General features: G+C 38.0%; 1 protein-coding gene across 3 annotated transcripts; it reads right to left on the bottom strand.

Annotated features, from left to right (window-relative positions):
- Window positions 1-1,905: 1,905 nt before the first annotated feature.
- On the bottom strand, window positions 1,906-21,002 carry MED30 (mediator complex subunit 30). Of its 3 annotated transcripts, none has more exons than XM_070802755.1 (5): window positions 20,660-21,002; window positions 14,917-15,075; window positions 12,864-12,965; window positions 10,999-11,114; window positions 1,906-2,312 (listed from the first exon to the last, which is right to left on the bottom strand). In XM_070802755.1, the coding sequence occupies exons 1-5, from the start codon at window positions 20,834-20,836 to the stop codon at window positions 2,285-2,287; spliced, it is 582 nt and encodes a 193-aa protein (XP_070658856.1). In that variant the 5' UTR covers window positions 20,837-21,002; the 3' UTR covers window positions 1,906-2,284. The 3 variants fall into 3 exon arrangements, with proteins under 3 accessions (XP_070658856.1, XP_019829585.2, XP_070658857.1); XM_070802756.1 differs by having other exon boundaries at window positions 2,267-3,440; XM_019974026.2 differs by lacking the exon at window positions 10,999-11,114 and having other exon boundaries at window positions 20,660-20,999.
- Between the last annotated feature and the right edge of the window lie 2,345 nt (window positions 21,003-23,347).

Below are 23,347 nucleotides of genomic sequence, written 5' to 3' on the forward strand. Positions count from 1 at the left end.
GAATTTGGGACTCCTGCTCTGTAGCTGAGTAGCTGCATTGATTCTTGCTCCACAGAGAGGCTAGCTATAGAATCAAGCCCCCAAAGATGCAATTTCCACATTCCCTTCAAGAGCTAAGTTTGTGACACCTTGAATGATCTAAGGAGTTGAGTATGATTTAAAAACAAACAAACAGAAAACCCCACTTGATTAAAACATTTTTTACAACTGTTTTACAAGTTGTCAGTATCAAAACATTAAATTCCCAGTAGTAATCTGCAATCTACTATGCAAAGAACATACAGTAAAAACCTGTAAGAAAAACCCTTACATGTCCACCTGATGATAGGCTAAATAAACTGTAAAACCCTTAGATACTGCAGACTATTGGGGCAGATTGAGTAACTGTCTTCTTATCATAACCTCATATACCTCTGGGCTTCCCAGGTGGCTCTAGTGGTAAAGAATCCACCTGCCATTGTAGGAGACACAGGTTCAATTCCTGGGTCAGAAAGATCCCCCAGAGGAGAAAACGGCAACCGCCTCCACAGCATTCTTGCCTGGAAAATTCCATGGACAGAGGAGCCTGGTGGGCTATAGTCTATGGGGCTGCAGAGAGTCAGACATGACTGAGCGACTAAGCACGCACAGCACACCTATACTTTTACCTTCTGCTTTATAACTGCTGTGCTTTGCACTGTGGGCAGAGTCAGCTCCCCATTTGACGAACACTGTGCTTGCTCAGGTGAACTTGTTCTGATGAATGTACAGTCAGGTCTAAAGATGTCTCCATGCTTTGGCTTGTCTTGTGCTTCCGCCACTTGTTAAAGGTGGGCATTTGCATAACTTAACATGAATAGGCAGTATTTGCAAATGCTGAAAAAAGCCACAGGTACCTAAGGGTATACACTAAAAAGTAAGCATCTTCTTTACCCTCATCCTCAACCATCCAGGTCCCTCCCCAGAGGAATTTGGTACCCTCGAGATTCCAAATATTACCAAGTCAAATAGCGGTATTTATTGAGTCAGAACCAAGGCCAGGGGGTAGGAGCTACTGGATCAGGCTGGAAAAAGTCCTTCCCGAGGAAAATCTGACTCTCTTATTTGAGGATGCACTATTTATAATCTGAGAGTCCAGCTGCTTGTAGGCAGACCTATAAAGGACTTATTACTGTAGAACCAAGCTACAAAAGAATTTGTCATTTAAACTCTTAAGAATTCACTGTTTCCAAAATTTGCTTAAGGTTACTTTAGGGTATACTTGAAAAATCAGATAGGGGATTGCTTCGTGGCCTAAAGCAGGTAGCAAATAAACACACAGTTGGCATTGCAACAAAATTTTCTCTCCTTTTAGAGACAGAGCATGCCAAGTAAGAACCACAATAAAAGAAATCTTAATTTTTATCTACTTACAGCAATAGATAAGCTAACTGTTCTTCCATTCTAACTTTCAGTTCAGTCACTCGGTCGTGTCTGACTCTTTGCGACCCCATAAATCGCAGCACACCAGGCCTCCCTGTCCATCACCAACTCCCAGAGTTTACTCAAACTCATGTCTGTTGAGTCGGTGATGCCATCAAGCCATCTCATCCTCTGTCATCCCCTTCTCCTCCTGCCTTCAATCATCAGGGTCTTTTCAAATGCATCAGCTCTTCGCATCAGGTGGCCAAAGTATTAGAGTTTCAGCTTCAACGTCAGTCCTTCCAATGAATATTCAGGACTGATTTCCTTTAGGATTGATTGGTTGGATCTCCTTGCAGTCCATGGGACTTTATTGGGACTCAAACTAAAATTTTTAAATTGAGCTCAAATGGTAACTTTTATGTTTAATTTGTACCACAGATGGACTGAACTTGATATTTTCATCTGCAAGAATATTTAAACCTTTAATTTTCTCCTAAACAGGTAATGAAATGAACAAAACAATCAGTGTCAAATTTAGAAATTTATTTACAAAAGTTAATTATTTTTGCTTTTAAAAAACAATTATTCAATTCATGAAGAGTAACCAAAAACAAATCTCATCAAAATGTATTAACAACAGTCTTTCACAGAATCAATAGCTTTTTAAAAAACCATCAGTGAATACTTTAATATAAAACCACAGTGTAAAAAATAGAAATTTTAATTCTAGTGACTAGACTGAAAGCCGATAAATAATCTTCTTCAAAGGGAAAAAGTACTTAAGGGGAAAAAAACAGTGTAACATGTGTAAAGCCAGAAATTTAAATATCAGTTTAGTTCCTCATTGCTAACATGGCATTTATATCCCAGATGAGATTTCGTAATTGATCCATAATTTGCTTCAGCTGTTGATTCTTCTGTTTGAGTTTCTGCAGAAACAAAAGAATTTATCAAAAAATGTTTCATGAAGTACAGACCATGAAGATATAAGATTAAAATGTCATTAAGTCAGAACTCTAATGAACCAGACAGAAATTAAGCTAAACACTTCCTTAAGGCAAGGTAGGAATACGAAATGGCACCCACTCCAGTATTCTTGCCTGGAAAATTCCATGGACAGAGGAGCCTGGTGGGCTACAGTCCACAGGGTCCCAAAGAGTCAGACATGACTGAGGGACTAAGCATGCACTTCCTTAAGGCAGAAGGTCTCAATACTTTTCTGGCCGCAAACATCCACTGAAAGGCATAATAAATTCTAATTCGGCCTACAGAGCCTATGGCTCCAGCCCCCTACCTCCTTTTCCTCCTCCACTCGAACCACCAAAGAAAATAAGCTAAAATATTCAATTATAAGACCTAAGCATATAGGTTTCCACAAGGCAGTGTAGCTTAATGGTTAAGAACACAAGCCCTAAAGCCTGGGTTCTCTGGGTTTACGCTCACCTCCTTCACTAGGTAAATATTACTTAATCTCTCTGTGCGTCAGCTTCCACAACACAAAAATGGGGATAATAACTGAACGTATTTCATAAGGGTTGTTATAAAGAGTAAAAGACCTGATTCACATCAAGTGTTAGCAGTGCACCTAGCATACAAGTAAGTGAAAGTGAATAAAAAGTCAAAGTGTTAGTTGCTCAGTTGTGTCGGACTCTTTGAGACCCCATAGACAACAGCCTGCCAGGCTCCTCTGTCCATGTGATTCTCCACGCAAGAATACTGGAGTGGGTAGACGTAAGCATTCAACAAATGTTACTGGTAGGCACAGAACATAAACTGTCAATAGAGAATATAAAGTATAATAAAAATGCAATTTATCCTTCAAACATGTGGCAGAAGTCACTAATTTCTCTAAGCACGAAGTGCAATCTACTTCTAATTCTGAAAAGTGAAGACAGGATGCCACAGCCCCGATAGAATCTTCTTCATAACTGAGATTTGCTGGATGCCCTGAATGCACATAGAATGTGTCTGTTATCTCCAGATCTGGCTCTCTAACAGGCCACAGTTTATCAACTTCTTATTAAGCATCTTTTCTTCAAATCGTATGTAGTAAATGTCTGTGTAGATAAAACAAGATCAAAACAGAGAATTTCAAAGTGTTCACTAGTTATTATGATAATCATTACTGTTAAGTGACCTCTTGGAAATATTACGTTTGGAAGTAATATAGTTAGTTAGATAATTTTAAAGACACTACATTAAAATACCTCTAGATTAAGTCATACATGTTCATTATAAGGAGACCTAGAAACCTTAATTTTGATTTATTAAAGAGCAAACTGAGATTAAATAAATTGTTCATATTCTATCTAGAGTCAGGGAACAGGAGGAAAGAAGCCAAAAGGGAGGAGGAAGAAATTCCTATTGGTATTCAACTTCTTGAAAGGCCAAGTTTGGTGAAAGAAGCTTAGTGATCACATTTTCAGTATTCATTAAGAAGTAACTGGAAGTAATAAAATTATATTAATGAGTGGTTAAAAAGAGACTTTCAAATCAGTATCAAAACAGAGGTTACAGATGGCTCCCACAATGGTTTCATCAATGGAATAAATGCTACTTTAAAGAATACTCACTTGGAAGTATAAATTCTGATATTAAAAAATTTAGCTTCATTAACTCAAAAAATAAAGATAACTAAAAAACGGTAGTATATTTTCAAGGTAATACTCAACTTTGGGGAACAGTAAAAATTTTTTATTTAAAGAATGCCATATTATAAGGCATTAGGATAGTTTGTCTCAAAGAGACCACTAAGTTTTAAATTAAAAAAAATTAGCATACAACTAAAAAATACCTGGGGCCAAAACACATCATGAAAATATCAACACCAAAGCTGACAGCTATGCTTATTAGTGGTTAAACTGTAAATAAATTTTCATGACATGATACAGGATTTAATATATACAATCTTGCCACTGATTGGTTTTAACAGAGGTTGACAGCTGCTATTATCAAAATCCATCAGCTGTGCCTAATTTGTTACATTAACAGGTGAATGTGTAAGTAGAGTACTTAAAAAATGTTTATGCTAAGTAATACTATGTAATTTAATATTCACCCAAAAGCTGTGACAATTGATCAAAGCAGTCTGTCCTCTGTATCCATGGTTCTGCATCTTTAGATGCAGTCAGCTGCAGATTGTGCAGTACCGTAGTATTTTATTGACAAAAATCTGCATGTAAGCGGACCTGCACTATCCAGACCTGTGTTGGTCAAGGCACAACTGTGGTTGAAAAATCAAACCAATTAATTTCGACTTTTAATAGCATCTGTGTAATTATGTAATTAAATTGTTGTTTAGTCGCTCAGTCATGTCTGACTCTCTTGTGACCCCATGGACTACAGCCTGTCCATGGGACTCCCTAGGCAAGAATACTAGAGTGGGTTGCCATTTCCTTCTCCAGGGGATCTTCTCAACCCAGGGACTGAACCCACATCTCCTACATTGGCAGGCAGATTCTTTACCACTAAGCTACCAGGGAAGCCTGTAATTAGATTAGACCAACATTTTACCATCTGAAGGTGGTTATTTCAAATAAACATTTTTCACAAAAACACTCAGGTATGTGTGCCATTAAGGCAGAAATATATATCAATGATCATGAGTTTACTCAGTATTTTATAATTTTTCAACTATATTTTAATCTTATATTCCAGAAGGGAGGTACAAAATTTGAATAAGTAGAGGAAAGGAAAAAATAATTAGTGGCACTAATTATACATAAGATAACTTGATTAATAGGATATGAATTATGTTTAATTCACATTTATGATGCTTTATTTAAGGAATGAGTTAAAAACCTCTTTGGGTCAAAAAATCCACTTTGGTTTTTAGCTGTTAACTTTATTCTCTTTTGCTTTTTTAAGGGGAATTTCAATTTGAGTTAACCAAAACTTAGGCCTCTCCCCTTTAAAAAAAAAAAAATATATATATATATATATTTTTTTTTTTTTCCCCAAACTTGAAACTTTTTAGGATGGACCTACAGAGTGTCATTCAGAGTGAAGTAAGCCTCTCCCTTTTTTTTTTTTAATTGGTCTGTTTATCACTTAGTTCTTCAGTCTTTCCTCAAATTAGACTAACAGTTTCCAGGAAGTAAGAGAGAGCCATGAGGCCAATCAAATGAATACTTCTCCTGCCTCTCAAGAGAAGATACATTCTCTATAAATTCTCTTCAAAATTTTTTCCAGTGGAAATATAGGGCTAAGCTTTAAATCTGTTTAATTTAAAACATTTAATGGATTCTTTCCTTTTTGTAATAATCTTCAGTTCAATACCATGTTAATGAAACAAGTTTTACCCCAAAGCCAGAAGCACATACAACAGCAAATTCAACAGATTCAAATGGTTTAATCAAAATCAAAAAGCGTTCTCAAATGCCTGAAGTAGAAATGGGAACAGAATTTAAAATATGGGCTTTTATTCCAAAAATAGATAAACCTTCAGAAATACTATTTTGTGTATTGAAATAAACTTACTGCAGATAAACACTGTGGACTAAACACGTATTTCTTTTTTTTCTCAAACCCTAATAAAATGGCAGGAGGGGAATGAAAAGGCTATAAATTCACATGGAGAAAAATGATCAGAAAGGAGACAATAGTAGATGCCAGGTGGCACATTTTAAGGTGGGGCATAGAAGGGGTATAGTAAATGAGAGGAATGGTAAATGAATGGGAGGAAACCACTGTCCCACCCAGAAGGATGCCCCTGAGAATGGCTGATCTCCATGGAGGCAGGTGCCATGGCAAAGTCTGCTGTGAGGCCTGGGGACGGAAGCTGGAGGGGAAGAGCTACAGAAACAAGCAAGAGCCTAGGCTGCTCATTCCTACTCCTCACCAACACGGGACTGAGTCCCCTCTCCAGACTTCCGTACCCACTCCCCCTTTCAGGGAACCAGGTTTGTTTCTTATGAACCGAATAGCTGGGGATTCAGGGATTCAGTGCCACCAGCACAGCAGAAGGCAAGAAGACAAGAGACTATCCCTCTGTGTAGGACACTGGAAGATTCTGAACAGCCCTAAAGAAAAAAATGTCAGTAAAAGATCCTTGGGGATCCTCCAAAGAAAAAAGCCAGCTTGTTTCCAATCTTGCTATGATGAAGGCCAATTCACAAAGCCTATGATTAGTGTCTTAGTGCCTCACTCCCAAATAGAAACGCCTCATGTTTAAGCATCTGATGCTCCACAGATCTTTGATCCTCCATCTACAAAGACAACAAAACGTAATAGACAAACTATGGCACGTGACCTGTTTTTGTAAGGCCTGTGAACTAAGGATGGTTTTTACATCAGAACAAGGCTTTTTGTCTCACAAAGCCTAAAAATATTTATAACTAGGCTCTTTAAAATCTACCAAATGCCATATGAGAAGATTATGGAAGAACACCTTCTAATTCCTGAGGGAAATTAATTTACAACATATAATTTTATATCCAACCAACCAATCATCTGGACAGATACACAAAGACTAAAAACTTAAGTCCCTGCATTTCTCCTGAAGAAGCCACTGATGTATGAACCTTACAAACAAGGGAGGAAATAAACCAAGAAAGAGGAAGATGGAAGACTGAGGAGATAGTAAAATTAACTGAAGAGGTGAAGGAAAGGCCCCAGGACGGTAGTTGAATACCAGGCTTAGTGAGCATTCAATTCAGACCTAGCAAGATGGTCCCAGCAAGAAGGAGGACTCTGGGGGCAGGATGGAATTGGGGGAACAAACCTATAAGTCATCTGATAATTTGATGCTGGAAAGTTGGAAAACAGTACTGAGCTGCTCCCACAGATCCATAAAGAACTAATCAAAAATTTTCAAAATTACAGAACTATTAACTCTAGGAAAACAAAAAATTGTTCCAGGAAATATAACTCTGGTTTCCTATGTGGTTTAGCAATAAACAGTATCTATGTGCCATAATAATATGAACACAGAATATTTACTGAATCCCAATTATGACATAACCACACTGAAACAACTGGGGGAAGGAAAGAGGTAGGTGGGTCCTAGACAGAGACCATAAAGAGACCTACATCCAAATGTGGAGAAAAACATATCAAATGCTTTGTATCAATTATATCCTTATCTTAAAATTCACAAAATTCTAGCTAGTAAGAGTGTTTTGATTACATACTGTCAAGGAATGACTATATTCTGATTATTTGAAAAGAAAGTGAAAGTGAAGTCGCTCAGTCGTGTCTCTTTGTGGTCCCATGAACTGTAGCCCACCAGACTCCTCCAGAGAATAGGCTATTTCAAAACCATATTAGAAAAAGGGAGAAACTTAGAGAAATAGGAAGTGTAATGAAACTTATCTTGAGAGAAATGATCTCATTCTGAAGCTTTTCTCTCCCCTGCCCCACCAAAATATCATAATATCTTCTAGGTTAGAGAACAAACTATATTTAAGTCACACGTAGCATTATGAAATCAAAGTAATCATCACACACAATGGTGTTTCATTTACCTATACATTTCATTCTATAACTAACATCCTTACTACAGAGAAAAATAATAGGATATATCCATTGTGAATTAATATATAAGATTATCAACCTTAACATAAAACACTTAATATATGGATGTCTCATCTCTGGACTACCAAACACCACTTACTCTTCAAGATCTAACTTAAAAGTTTCCCCTCCTAATCCCTAAATTCTTTATGCTTATTACTGTCAAATTTGCTGTAAATATTCTTAATGTATAGTTCACCTCATAAAATTTTCTTAAATGTTATTTTAGAAAAATCTTTTTTTTCTGAGTTTTTATATATATTTTTCTTTTAGTTTTCTAGTATTTTGTTTTACAAGTCTTATTTTCAACTGTGAAATTAATTTTGACACATGGTATAATGTAAAAACTAGCTAAATTTTCCCCAAAGTGTCTATTTTTAAAGACTAATTTTCCACATAATCCCTCTTATGTCATATTAAATTGTCACATATTAATATAATAGTAAAACAGTTTTTCTGAATATTATTTCACTAATCTGTCTGTATAATCATAAGGGATTTGATTTAGGTCATACCTGAATGGTCTAGTGGTTTTCCCTACTTTTCTTCAATTTAAGTCTGAATTTGGCAATAAGGAGTTTGTGATCTGAGCCATAGTCAGCTCCCGGTCTTGTTTTTGCTGACTGAGTAGAGCTTCTACACCTCTGGCCGCAAAGAATGTAATCAATCTGATTTCAGTATCGACCATCTGGTGATGTCCACGTGTAGAGTCTTCTCTTGTGTTGTTGGAAGAGGGTGTTTGCTATGACCAGTGCGTTCTCTTGGCAAAACTCTTAGCCTTTGCCCTGCTTTGTTCTGTACTCCAAGGCCAAATCTGCCTGTTACCCCAGGTATTTCTTGACTCCCCACTTTTGCATTCCAGTCCCCTATAATGAAAAGGACATCTTTTTTGGGTGTTAGTTCTAGAAGGTCTTGTAGGTCTTCATAGAACAGTTCAACTTCAGCTTCTTCAGCATTACTAGTCAGGGCATAGACTTGGATTACTGTGATATCGAATGGTTTGCCTTGGAAATGAAAAGAGATCATTCTGTCGTTTTTGAGATTGCATCCAAGTATTGCATTTTGGACTCCTGTTGACTATGATGGCTACTCCATTTCTTCTAAGGGATTCTTGCCCACAGTAGTAGATATAATGGTCATCTGAGTTAAATTCACCCATTCCAGTCCATTTTAGTTTGCTAATTCCTAAAATGTCGATATTCACTCTTGCCATCTCCTGTTTGACTACTTCCAATTTGCCTTGATTCATGAACCTAACATTCCAGGTTCCTATGCAATGTTGCTCTTTACAGCATCGGACCTTGCTTCTATCACCATTCACATCTACAAGTGGATGGTGTTTTTGCTTTGGCTCCATCTCTTCATTCTTTCTGAACTATGGATGGAGGTTCATGACACAGTACAGGAGACAGAGATCAAGACCATCCCCAAGAAAAAGAAATGCAAAAAAGCAAAATGGCTGTCTGAGGAGGCCTTACAAATAGCTATGAAAAGAAGAGAAGCAAAAAGCAAAGGAGAAAAGGAAAGATATACCCATTTGAATACAGAGTTCCAAAAAATACCAAAGAGAGATAAGAAAGCCTTCCTCAGCGATCAATACAAAGAAATAGAGGAAAACAATAGAACGGGAAAGACTAGCGATCCCTTCAAGAAATTTAGATACCAAGGGAACATTTCATGCAGAGATGCGCTCAATAAAGGATATAAATGGTATGGACCTAACAGAAGCAGAAGATATTAAGAAAAGGTTGCAAGAATACACAGAAGAACCATACAAAAGAGATCTTCACGACCCAGATAACCATGATGGTGTGATCACCCACCTAGAGCCAGACATCCTGGAATGTGAAGTCAAGTGGGCCGTAGGAAGCATCACTATGAACAGAGGTAGTGGAGGTGATGGAATTCCAGTTGAGCTATTTCAAATCCTAAATGATGATGCTGTCAAAGTGCTGCACTCAATATGCCAGCAAATTTGGAAAACTCAGCGGTGGCCACAGGACTGGAAAATGTCAGTTTTCATTCCAATGGATGTGAGAGTTGGACTATAAAGAAAGCTGAGCGCCGAAGAATTGATGCTTTTGAACTGTGGTGTTGGAGAAGACTCTTGAGAATCCCTTGGACTGCAAGGAGATCCAACCAGCCCATTCTAAAGGAAATCAGCCCTGAATATTCATTGGAAGGACTGATGTTGAAGCTGAAACTCCCAATACTTTGGCTACCTGATGCGAAGAACTGAATCATTGGAAAAGACCCTGATGCTGGAAAAGATTGAAGGTGGGAGAAGGGGATGACAGAGGATGAGATGGTTGGATGGCATCACCAACTCAATGGATATAAGTTTAAGTGATGGACAGGGAGGCCTGGCATGCTGAAGTCCACAGGGTCACAGAGTCAGACACAACTGAGCGACTGAACTGAATCTGTCTGTTCTTATGCCAGGATTTCACACTTACTGTTTTTATAATATGCTTCATCTAACATTTTAATTTTTGAAGCAAAGAGTCTGTTCGTTTTATTACTCTTACTGGAATTTTTTTTATTATATATATTTGAGTATGCTCTCAAGGAAAAAAGTTCCAATTTTTTATTTGTTTTTTGATTGGTATTGCACTAAAATCTTACTATTTTGTGCAATTTCAAGAGAATTCACATTTGTACTTGGAGTGTTGCTAACACTATTCTGTAAAGCAATTATCCTTGAATTAAAAAAATAAATAAATAACTATGAAATAATCAAGACTGGCATTTTTAGAGTAGTTATTGCCCATGTAAGAATGTCATGTGTTTTTTCAGCTGTTCAAAATTTCTTTATGAGTCTGGCAAAGGGTTTATGAATTCTGTTTATCTTTTCAAAGTACCAGCTTTTAGTTTCATTCATCTTTGCAACTGTTTTCTTTGTCTCTATTTCATTTATTTCTGCTCTGATCTTTGATTTATTTCCTTCTACTAACTTTAGGTTTTATCTGATCTTTCTCTAGTCATTTTAGGTGTAAGGTTAGGTTCTTTATTTGGGATTTTTCTTGGGAAGGGACAGTTAGGGAGTTCGCGTTAGACATGTATACACTTTTGTATTTAAAATGGATAACAAAAAGGACCTACTGTACAGCACATGGAATTCTGCTCAATGGTATGCGGCAGCCGGAATGGGAGGGCAGTTTGGAGGAGAATGGATACATGTGTAAGTATGGCTGAGTCCCTTTGCTGTTCACCTGAAACTATCATAATATTGTTAATCAGCTATACTCCAATATAACATAAAAAGTTTTACCAAAAAAATCCTTTTATATATACTAAGTTTAGTCTCATATATTATGGAAATACTAACAACTTAATATTTGTTGTTGCAATTGTGAATAGGATCTTATAATCTAACTGGTTTATGACATTATAGGAAAATGGTATAAATCTTTAAGCTCTTTTATCAAATACTTATTGCCTCTACTTGTTAATCAGTGAGCTGCTTTGAGCTTCAGAAGCTTAAGCTATAATGTTATGTACTACCTTAATAAACTTAACAAATTTTTATATAATATTATAACTTCTGTTTCATAAAGTTTGTTTCACTGGCTATAATTTCTAAAATAGCATCAAACACAGTAGTATAAGGCATCTTATTTTCTGCCTGTTTTTAATATGACTGGAGAAGGAAATGGCAACCCACTCCAGTATTCTTGCCTGGAGAATCCCGTGGACAGAGGAGCCTGGTGGGCTGCTGTCCATGGGGTCGCACAGAGTCGGACACGACTGAAGTGACTTAGCAGCAGCAGCAGCAATATGACTAGTTTTGTATTTCATTTCTATGAAAAATGTTGGCTACATATCTGAAATAAAAAGTTTTTTTTTTAAGACTATCACATTAATAATTGTAAGCATTCTTTGAGTCCTCAACATTTGAAGTCTATCAAATGTCTTCTGCTGCTGCTGCTGCTAAAATTTTTTTTCAGTTTAGCCTACAGACCTTATATAAGTCAACTAAGTCTTCCTCCTCTACCTCAGAAAACCCTCTTTGGCTGTGGTAGATTAATTAATGTCCTGATGAATTCTATTAACTAGCATTAGGAATTTCAGGAGTGAGGCAGGAGGTGGGGGCACTTATTTGTAAGTAAAGCACCAAGACTGGTAGTTTTATTTTGTGTGCTATTTGTTAGCCACGCTTCTATCCCAGAATGGACCGACAACATCCCTTATTTCCCTATGCTTCAAGAGAACTATCTGAACATTATCTTCTGAACTTCTGAAAGTAATCAGCATTAAATTCAAGTTAGGAACTTTTGAGGGGTGAAGGGTAGGATGGGGTAGTGCTTTGATAACTCTCAGTTTCTTATTCAGCTGTTGAGACATTCACATCTCCTACTTGTAAAGTATTATCATTTGCTGCTCCTAACATGCTGTAACCTAGAGAGCTACAATTCTGCCTAGAGAAGAAAATGTAAATGGGCTGTGACAGAGCGCCTATGAGGCCTTTCTAAGAGCTTTACTGCCTGAATTCTGTGATCTTCTGACTAACCAGATGGCATTTCTGTTTACCTCTGAGTTTTGAGTTGTAATCTGCTGCTCCTGCTAAGTTGCTTCAGTCGTGTCCGACTCTGTGCGACCCCATAGGCAGCAGCCCATGAGGCTCCCGTCCCTGGGATTCTCCAGGCAAGAATACTGGAGTGGGTTGCCATTTCCTTCTCCAATGCATGAAAGTGAAAAGTGAAAGCCAAGTCGCTCAGTCGTGTCCGACTCTGTGCGACTCCATAGACTGCAGCCCACCAGGCTCTTCTGCCCATGGGATTTTCTAGGCAAGAATACTGGAGTGGGTCGCTAGTGCCTTCTCTGGAGTTGTAATCTAAGTAGGTTAAATTTGCCAAGAAACAACTTCATGTAATTCTATAATTCAAATTATGTTTTTGAGTTATATAGACTCCCTTTTAATTTTTATCAATATTCAGAAATGTAAGACATACAGACTAGCAACTCACTTTATTGACTTCAGCAATTTCTCGCCTCTCTTCACTAGCAAAACGAGGTGGGCCAGCCCGGTCATCTTTTGAGCCATCTTCTTCCACATATGGAATAAGTTGCTGAGAGTGACAGACACAAGTTAAAAGTCAAAGATATGACACACAATTTCCAATTATACTGGCATAGATAATACATCTAATTAAGATAAATTTTTATACTTTTATCTTAACAGTACAAAAATATATTTTAATTCAAGTGATGGCGTAAAATAAAAGCATTAGAAGTATATATCATTTCAATGAGTTCTATACATTTGCTTTTTGGGTTTCTTTTGCAAAACAGTCCTTTTAGCAAAATTAGTTGTCACATGTAATTAAGTAATATCCTACTCAGTCAATCAGCAAATATTTAATTGGCAGACACTGGGTGAGCAGACACTGCAAAAATAATGCCAAATAAGATACAAGTCCTACCCTTAAGTACTTTATGTCCATTCAGCTAGAATAGGCTTCCTTGATCTATACTAGAAAGAAAGGAACTTCATGGACATATATTATATAATTGTGATTTACTTGCTATTGAAGTGTCTATGTAGATTTCTAGATGTCTTATATTTGGGAGAAAGTTTTTTTGTAAGAGAAAAAGTTTATATAGCAATGAAACTTCCAGCAGAATTATAATTAAATATGTATAGATTTGTGATGACATTTGTTTGATGAAACCCCTTGTACAGTCACCAGAGACTTGTCTCTTCCATCTTATATTACCAATGCAGGAATAGGACAGAGGTAAGTAACTAGTATAACCAGTAATCAATCTAGCCAAACTTCTGTGAATTCTTGGGACAAATATAAATTTGCCTACATCCACAACTACTTTCTTCCTTTCCTCTCTCCAAATGCAGACAGTGGTCCTTCATCTCAAATACATTTAGTCTTCATTCCTGTACACTGATTCCTCTGCCCTCCCGACTTCATTATTTATTTCCCCTGACCTCACCTGACTGTTTTCTTCCATTTTCATCTAAACAAGTTCTCCCATTTGGAAGGGGCGGGGTGGGGGGTGGTGGGGGGAACCCAAACTTTATCCCTCCTACCACCTACTTCTTCTTTTGTTTTTAGTCTAAGCTTCTTGAAAGATGGATATCCACTTTTTGGCTTCAGTTCCTTACCTCCTGTTTAATCTTCAGCTCACTGTGATCTGACTTCTGTTGCTATCTTTCTACCAAAGCTCTGACCAAATATACCAACAGTTTTCCTCTAGCAAAATCTGCTGGACAGTTTTCATTCCTTATTTTCCTTGACTTTTCTGCAGCCTCTGTCAGAGTCCACTATATTTCTGACCCTCCACATCTGACCACTTTTTTTCAGGCTGTATTGCAGTTTACTCTTTGTCTGTTCACCCCATACATGCTGATCACTCAAATAAGAAAGCACTGACGACATGGAACTGTTCTTTATATAGAGTGAGAGAACATCTAACCCCACTCTCTGCCACCAGCTACCTCTGGTGGCAGAGATTATCACTTGTCAACAGGAAAGGACCACCTATAAAAATAACCGTATACCTGATTAACTAAAATATACCTACGATCCAAGATTAAACTTAAAGAAATATATTTAAAACTAGAGTGATTCTACTAAGATAATTTAATAATGATGAAAATGGTCATAACCTTTTATCCATAAAGAACTTACATGAAAACCACTGTAAAAGTATTTTACAATACTATTAAAATGTCTACTAAGACATCATGCACTGACTTAATTAAAATGAGACACTGACAGCAATAATAGAAGTGCCACAGATAATCTCCGATAATCTCCCCCAACAACAAAAATTTACCATCAGCCTGGATGCTAAAGTCTGCAAGAAATTATCAACATGAAAAGACAGTTCTATATATATATACACACACACATATATCTCACAATTTAATCTTTTCTAGTCAAAAGTGAAACCAGTATGATCAAAATCTGAAAATACTGTGAAAATAGAAGAGAAAAAGGGAAAAAATTACAAATGTCCTAAGACTCTTACATTCACCCTCCCTCGACCACTAAAACTTGCCTCTACTGGAATGGGATCCATCCCTCCGCAGTTTTCATTGCATTTATCATAGACCAATCTCAGCTTCCTGAAGAGAATAGAAAGTTGGCGAAGGTGATCCTGTAGTTTTGCTAACCGGTCTTGGTATGTTCCAGTATGGTAAGTGACACCATTTGGCAGCTTCTCGGACAAAAACCCAGAAACAAAAAGTAATGAAAATCAAGATTTTCTTTAAGCAAAGCTAACGAACAGAAACAATCTTTGAGCAATGCATAAAAGCAAGCTGTTCCTCACAATGAATCAAGTGCAACTTTAAGAATTTAACAGTAATACATGCTCATTTATTAATTAGCTCCTTAGCATACTGTCAAGCAGTTCTACAAGACTTTGTGATAAGCCTTTCTGATCAGTTGAAATGCTTTCTGCCTCTAACTTTTGATTATATTTATACCATAGCTTTGTATTATAACTAAAAAGAATACACAATTTTAATATCACTTAAGATAATGTAAAAGCAGCAAGGTGCTGAACTCAACCAGGAGCTGAATTCAAACAACTCAAAATACAATTTTAAGAAAAAGAAGAAGAAAAGGAAAAAAATGAAGATAGGACTTTTCAGTAGAAGAAAAAGAAGAGTATGCTGCCGTTGTTGCAAAAATAATCTCAAGATACCTTAACTATTATAATTAAGATGTTCTGGGCATGCATTAAAACATAAAGCTGTCACCAAAAGTTTTACTTTAAAAGAAATCAATAGCAGGTGATATATAGTAACAAATCAATCTGTACTTGAATATTATTAATAAATTATTGCAAATAACTGCTATGATCATAACTCTGTCTTGGATGCTTATATATTTTTAATTCAGGAATTTTACCAAAAGAAGCCAAAATACATACTGAAATGACAAAAATCACAGATAAATGGAAAAACTACTACTTACTTACAACTAAATGCATATTTTGTGCAGTGCTGAAACTTACAAAATCTTCCTCTCTGTGTACATCTTTACAATATTTTATTCCCACAATTTGATCTGTGAAATTATCCTAAAACTAGAATTAACAAAGTTTGTACAATGGTTTCTAGTATACAATTTCATTAAAATCACTAATTCATACACTTAGGGATTACAAAGTGACTTAAAATCAAAACTCCAAATAATGTTTAAAGCTAGAAGATCAATCCAGTCTTTTCTAAACCTCACTTCATCCTTTTTTTCTTTCCTAAACAGCTGAGGTAGGAATCAAGCCTGATACAGTGTTCAGAGAAGAAAGAAAATAAGAGCCACTATTGTTCCAAGTAGGTAAAACCATAAGCACAGAGGGGGAAAAAAAAAAGACCAAAGGTGTATACGTAATTATACATATACAGTTATTAAAAGGTGTGAGTCAAGTTGCTCAGTCGTGTCCGACTCTTTGCGGCCCCATGGACTGTAGCCTACCAGGCTCCTCCCTCCATGGGATTCTCCAGGCAAGAGTACTGGAGTGGGTTGCCATTTCCTTCTCCAATTAAAAGGTGTAATAGTTCATAAAAGATTTAACAGGAAGATAGGCTTAATAATTGATTTTCTTCTTTTATCTCACTTCTAAATTTCCTGTAATGTTATGGTTTACAATTTAAGGAGATGAATCTTTTAAAATTCTTTGAAATTAGTTTTTATAATATTAGGATTTTGGGAAATTTTCAAGCATTAAAACATTCTGAAGATGATATCTCAAAGAAAAGGGTTAAAGTATCAAAGACTGAATTAGTGAAAACAGTTTAAAGGACAAAAGCATTGAGAGTTCACCCTCCACAATACTATGTGGGACTTCTCATGATCTTTCAATTTATGAAGTTTCAAAACATTAAAAAATAAGAAAAAATTTTCAAAGGGTCACTGCTTTCTTGTTTGGGTGACAATAAGAAATATAATAATTACACTTTACATACAGAAGCAGGCTATACCTTTATTATGGTACTACATTTTTTGTACCTACATTGTAGGTACTACATACTTTGCCTATATTTTGTATTTAATAAAGACTAAAGATACTCATGATGTACTCTGCATATAAGTTAAATAAGCAGGGTGACAATATACAGCCTTGACATACTCCTTTTCCTATTTGGGACCAGTCTGTTGTTCCATGTCCAGTTCTAACTGTTGCTTCCTGACCTGCATACAGGTTTCTCAAGAGGCAGGTCAGGTGGTCTGGTATTCCCATCTCTTTCAGAATTGTCCACAGTTTATTGTGATCCACACAGTCAAAGGCTTTGGCATAGTCAATAAAGCAGAAATACATGTTTTTCTGGAACTCTCTTGTGTTTTCCATGATCCAGTGGATGTTGGCAATTTGATCTCTGGTTCCTCTGCCTTTTCTAAAACCAGCTTGAACATCTGGAAGTTCACGGTTCATGTATTGCTGAAGCCTGGCTTGGAGAATTTTGAGCATTATTTTACTAGCTTGTGAGATGAGTGCAATTGTGCGGTAGTTTGAGCATTCTTTGGCATTGCCTTTCTTTGGAATTGGAATGAAAACTGACCTTTTCCAGTCCTGTGGCCACTGCTGAGTTTTGTGCTGGGCTTGAAGACGCACAAGCTGGAATCAAGATTGCCAGGAGAAATATTAATAACCACAGATATTCAGATGACACCACCCTTATGGCAGAAAGTGAAGAGGAGCTAAAGAGCCTCTTGATGAAAGTTAAAGAGGAGAGTCACAAGGTTGGCTTAAAGCTCAACATTCAGAAAACTAAGATCATGGCATCTGGTCCCATCACTTCATGGGAAGTAGATGGGGAAACAGTGGAAACAGTGTCAGACTTTATTTTTGGGGGCTCCAAAATCACTGTAGATGGAGATTGCAACCATGAAATTAAAAGACGCTTACTCTTTGGAAGGAAAGTTATGACCAACCTAGACAGCATATTAAAAAGCAGAGACATTACTTTGCCAACGAAGGTCCATCTAGTCAAGGCTATGGTTTTTCCAGTGGTCATGTATGGATATAAGAGTTGGACTGTGAAGAAAGCTGAGCACCAAAGAATTGATGCTTTTGAACTGTGGTGTTGGAGAAGACTCTTGCGAGTCCCTTGGACTGCAGGGAGATCCAACCAGTCGATTCTGAAGGAGATCAGCCCTGGGATTTCTTTACAAGGAATGATGCTAAAGCTGAAACTCCAGTACTTTGGCCACCTCATGCAAAGAGTTGACTCATTGGAAAAGACTCTGATGCTGGGAAGGATTGGGGGCAAGAGGAGAAGGGGACAACAGAGGATGAGATGGCTGGATGGCATCACTGACTCCATGGACGTCTCAGTGAACTCCGGGAGTTGGTGATGGACAGGGAGGCCTGGCATGCTGCGATTCATGGGGTCGCAAAGAGTCGGACACGACTGAGCGACTGATCTGATCTGATCTGATCCTTCTGGATTAATAATATAGAAGATAATTTAAAAACTTTGAAATGAAAAATGTATTAACAAATAGTTTATATGTAGTCTTGTTTGTACCACTTCTCCTCCCAGCTTTCTATAAATTAAGGAGCACACTGTTGCTTAATTTACAGCCAATTATGATATGGCCCAAAGGTTCTTAGTGAGTTAAAACACAGAATTCACAAGCACAAAGAAAAAGTTATTGTAGTCCTTACAAATTGGTTTTGAATATATGTCCACATGTAATCTAGTTATTGATAGTATCTTTTGAAAGAGTTCAGTTCTTTCACTGTCAGTCATGGATGTGTATTAGATCTCTGTTAATAATACAAAGTGTTGATAGCAAGTTAGTATAATAAAAAGGTTAGTAGAAAAAGCTACCAGTCATATATGATGTTGAGTAAATTCTTCAAGTCTCAGTTTCCTTAATTGTAAAATAGAGATAAAAATACTTCTTAGAACTGTTCTTACAACAATGTTCCTAAGGAAAGTATTTGATAAATGTTAGCTAGTAGCTCTACTAGTCCAATACAGCAGCTTAAAAATAAATATTTGCTAAATTCTAAGAGATCATTTAATCTATTTTAATCATCTTACATTTTAATCTATATATTTTTAAAACAATTGCCAAAGATTTCATATCTCCTCTTGGATTCCCTTTTTATCTCACAGTGGCTTATTAACAGGGTCTTAAAATATTTCCATACAGTTGTATTACTTCTAGAATCAATAGGAAAAACACCCCAACCATTGTATTTAAAAAGGCAATAAAACAATCTTTAGTGCAGCTGAAATAAGAGTTCGAAAGTTCTAAGAGTCTGAGGACCTGGTTTCAAATTTACCCTACACTGACTATCACCTCTGTCACTTCACCTCTCAGAAAAGAGAGGTGAATCCGTAGAATCCTCATCCATAAAACAAGAATGATATCCACATCACACACTAGTAAGATAAGCCTTAAACATGGGTTAGTAAAACAGTAAAATGGTGCTGGACTGACATGATATCCAAACGCAAAAAAAAAACCAGATCTATATCTATCAGTATTTTAAAAAAGTAACTCCATGTGGATCATAGACCTAAATGTAAAACCTAAGACTATAAAACTTCAGAAGAAAACATAAGAAATCTTTGGGTTAGGCAAAGACTTCTTAGGTATGGTACCAAAACCCAAAATCTGTAAAAGGACAAATCAATAAATTGGATTCCATTAAAGTTTAAAATATCTGTTCTTCAAAAGACAATGTGAAGAGAATAAAAAGACATGCCACAGACTGGGAGAAAGTACTGATGAAACACAAAGACATACAATTCCAAAAAAAAAAAAAAACCAAGGAAAAAGACAGTAACAACTACTGGCAAGGATGAGGAAACTTTTGGAAAAGTTTCTTAGAATAGTAATCAATCATTTCCCTCATAACCCAGCAATTCCACGCCTTGGCATCTACCTACTCAAGAGAAATGAAACATATGTTCACACAAACATTTGTAGCTGAACACTCAGAAGTGTTATTTATAATAGCTCCAAAGTGGATACAGACCAAATGGCCATCAACAGATACACTAATTGTGATATATTCATACAATAGAATACTGTTCAGCAATGAAAAGGAATGACCTATTGATATTTGTTGAGTGAAAGAAGCCAGATCCGCATCCCCCCTCCCCCCGCCCCCAATCATAGTGTATGATTTCATGTGTAGGAAACTCTAGAAAATGCCAACTAGCTATGATGCCAGAAATCAAAAGAGAGACTGCCTGTGGACGGAAAGCCAGAAGTAAATTTAAAAGGGGCACGAGAATGTGCTCACTTCTCCACAGAGGGAACTGTGGGGTGATGGACGTTGGTTTCACAAGTACACATGCGTCAAAACTTTGAATAAATGCATTGTATTGGGAATCAGTTATACCAAAATAAAGCTGTTTAGCAAAAATGGTTAGCAGAATCTGAATTCAACTCCTTGAACCATCACAAAGTATTCTGTGGAAAAATATGAGATTAAAATAACCCAAAGAGCGTGGAGGAGTGAGGCCCACCTCTACCTTGAAAGATACAAGAGTTCACCTAGAGCCTACAGAACCTGGTCGAATCTAGAAAATGCGGCTTCATCCTTTTCAGAAATCCGGTCTGGAAAACATCACCTTCACATCTTGGGGACAGACACTTTATCGGGGAACACTTCTGAATGTAAATGGGGGCGACTCCATACTCGTGGATTGCCCAGGGCAGCCGCATCGACGCCGAGGGACCCCAGGTAACAAACAAGCTGCTCCTTCCCTCGCAGAAGCACCTCGCTTTCTCCAAGCACGCCCCGGAGAGGGGCCCGCCCTCCTTCCCACCTGCATGTTCCTCAGGAGCTGGAAGATCTCCATGGTGCGGTACACGATGTCTTGGACCGTTTCCTGCCCGATTCTGCAGAGCGATGCAGTGTTGACCTCTCGGGCCGCCTGCTGGGCCTGGGGCCCGGCGAAGGGCCCGGGCGCCATCCCCGACGCCGCCAGCGGAGGGGTGGACATGGCGTGGCAGCGGCGTCAGGTCAGCAGGGCTGGAGGATAGGTGTCGGGGATGTCCCCCGACGCTGATCGACCTCAGGCCTCGGCGTAAGCAGGAGCTTGTGAGACTCGAGCGGTCTGATTTCAAAACAGCGGCCGCGACTTCCGCCACGGTGACGTGAAGCGCCGTCAGACGTCACAGGACCCGCCCACTCGGCTGGTCCCTGGGAACTTGCGGTTCAAGGACGGCTGGGATTGGACTGGACGCGCGGGGGGTCGGATCGGACATGTTGAGCAGCCAATCACCGGGTGAACTCCAGACAGAGGGGGCGGTGCGCGGGGTGGAAGACAGGTGGGCTTTCCCACAGTTCGTTTCCCAGTCTCAGCCAGTGGTTAAAATTCTTAATAGAACTCTGAATTCGTGTTAATTTCCTTGCTGATTATTGCCTTGTCACGAGCCTACGAAGTTTGTAGTATTACTTTCCTTTCATAGCTAGAAGGCAGACTCAGAGGGGCTAGTTCGACATGTTTCGTCACAAACAACTTGCAACTGAAAACCTGAAATTTGAGTTTTTGATAGTCCAAGCTTTACTGTGACGTGATACTAATTTCCCATTTGTTGTTGTTTCCTGCTAAAAAGTCCGTTTATATGACAAGCTTTCCTGATCACAGAAAGTATAAAATTAACACTTCTGTCTCTCATGGCACACAATTCCTCCACTTCCTTCCCTTTTCTGACTTTGGTACTATGTTATATATAATTTTCAGTCTGTCTTCTTTCTGACTTATCCTTGCCTTATTCACACAGACCAGATATCCTGGACTAAAATTCAAAGTTAGCACTGCCCAACTGTGGACAAATCACATCAGCTTCCATGTAAAAGCGTGGGAGTAACCATCAGTTCAGTCCAGTCTCTCAGTTGTGTCAGACGCTTTGAAACCACATGGACTGTGGCCAGACTTTCCTGTCCATCACCAACTTATGGAGCTTGCTCAGACTCATGTCCATCCAGTCGGTGATGCCATCCAACCATCTCATCCTCTGTTGCCTCCTCCTCCTCCTGCCTTCAACCTTTCACAGTGTCAGGGTCTTTTCCAGTGAGTCAGTTCTTCGCGTCAGGTGGCCAAAGTATTGGAGCTTCAGCTTCGGCATCAGTCCTTCCAATAAATATTCAGGGCTGATTTCTTTTAGGACAGAATGGTTGGATCTCCTTGCAGTCCAAGAGACTCTTCAAGAGTCTTCTCCAGCACCATAGTTCAAAAGCATCAATTCTTCGGTGCTCAGCTTTCCTTATAGTCCAACTTTCACATCCATACATAATTACTGAAAAAACCAGAGCTTTGACTACGTGGACCTTTGTTGGCAAAGTAATGTCTCTGCTTTTTAATATGCTGTCTAAGTTGTTCATGGGCTTCCCTAGTAGCTCAGATGGTAAAGCATCCACCTGTAATGCAGGAGACCAGGGTTCAATCCCTGGGTCAGGAAGATCCCCTGGAGAAGGAAATGGCAACCCACTCCAGTATTCTTGCTTGGAGAATCCCACGGACAGAGGAGCCTGGTGGGCTACAATCTATAGGGTCGCAAAGAGTCAGACACGACTGAGCAACTAACACACACACAAGTTGTTCATAGCTTTTCTTCCAAGGAGCAAGTGTCTTTTAATTTCATGGCTGCAGTCACCATCTGCAGTGATTTTGGAGCCCAAGAAAATAAAGTCTGTCACTGTTTCCATTGTTTCCCCATCTATTTGCATGAAGTGATGGGACCAGATGCCATGATCTTCGTTTTTTTGATGTTGAGTTTTAAGCCAACTTTTTCACTCTCCTTTTTCACTTTCAAGCAAGTTTTTTTCATTCTTCTTTGCTTTCTGCCATAAGGATGGTGTCATCTGCATATCTGAGATTATTGATATTTCTCCTGGCAATCTTGATTCCAGCTTGTGCTTCACCTAGCTGGGCATTTCGCATGATGGGAAACCTTTGGGATTCTTGATAGTATTAAGTGAGATTCTGAATATAAAGTACTTATAGTTCAAAGCATAAGTATTCAATAAATGTGTTCACATGTGTAACAGTGAGAAGAAATAGGTAAAGTGAGAAGTAAGGAATAAAGTTGTCCCAGGACAGAGGCGATAGGAATACTAAGAGACAGAAACAGGAAAAGAAGACCATAATAACAAAGTTGACAATAGCCTGAGAGATTGAAGGAAAATCAAGATTATATCATACCATGGAAGCCACAGGAAGCACAGGTTAGGAAAGGAGCTCTTGGTGAACAGTGTCGAATACTACTGTAAAAGGAGGTATCTTAATTTAAAGAATAGGAATGCTGCTGCTGCTGGAATATTAAGTGGAAAATTCTTGCCTGACATAGTGTAGAAAAAATGGTGAAGTGAGATAGCAACTATGTGTTCAATCCAGGAGCTATGCTGCCTTTTTCCTTTGCAACATAATGTCTGATTTTAATAGACATCAGGGTGAATATATGTCTCAGTTTTCATTACATGTTGGCAAGGCTGTTTTACTTGGTCATAG

This window comes from Bos indicus, chromosome 14 (genome assembly GCF_029378745.1).
Source record: "Bos indicus isolate NIAB-ARS_2022 breed Sahiwal x Tharparkar chromosome 14, NIAB-ARS_B.indTharparkar_mat_pri_1.0, whole genome shotgun sequence".
Classification (NCBI taxonomy): Eukaryota; Metazoa; Chordata; class Mammalia; order Artiodactyla; family Bovidae; genus Bos; species Bos indicus.

Bases quoted from the DNA above. Each gene is read 5' to 3' on its own strand.
- MED30 (XM_070802755.1), bottom strand. From the start codon at position 20,836: ATGTCCACCCCTCCGCTGGCGGCGTCGGGGATGGCGCCCGGGCCCTTC. The intron at 11,115-12,863 runs GTGAGTTGCTAG...ATATTATGATAG, and splicing joins AAATTGCTGAAGTCAATAAA to TTTCAGGTGAACAGCAAAGG. The intron at 2,313-10,998 runs GTAGGTCCTTTT...TTGTTTCTGCAG, and splicing joins AGAATTCCATGTGCTGTACA to AAACTCAAACAGAAGAATCA.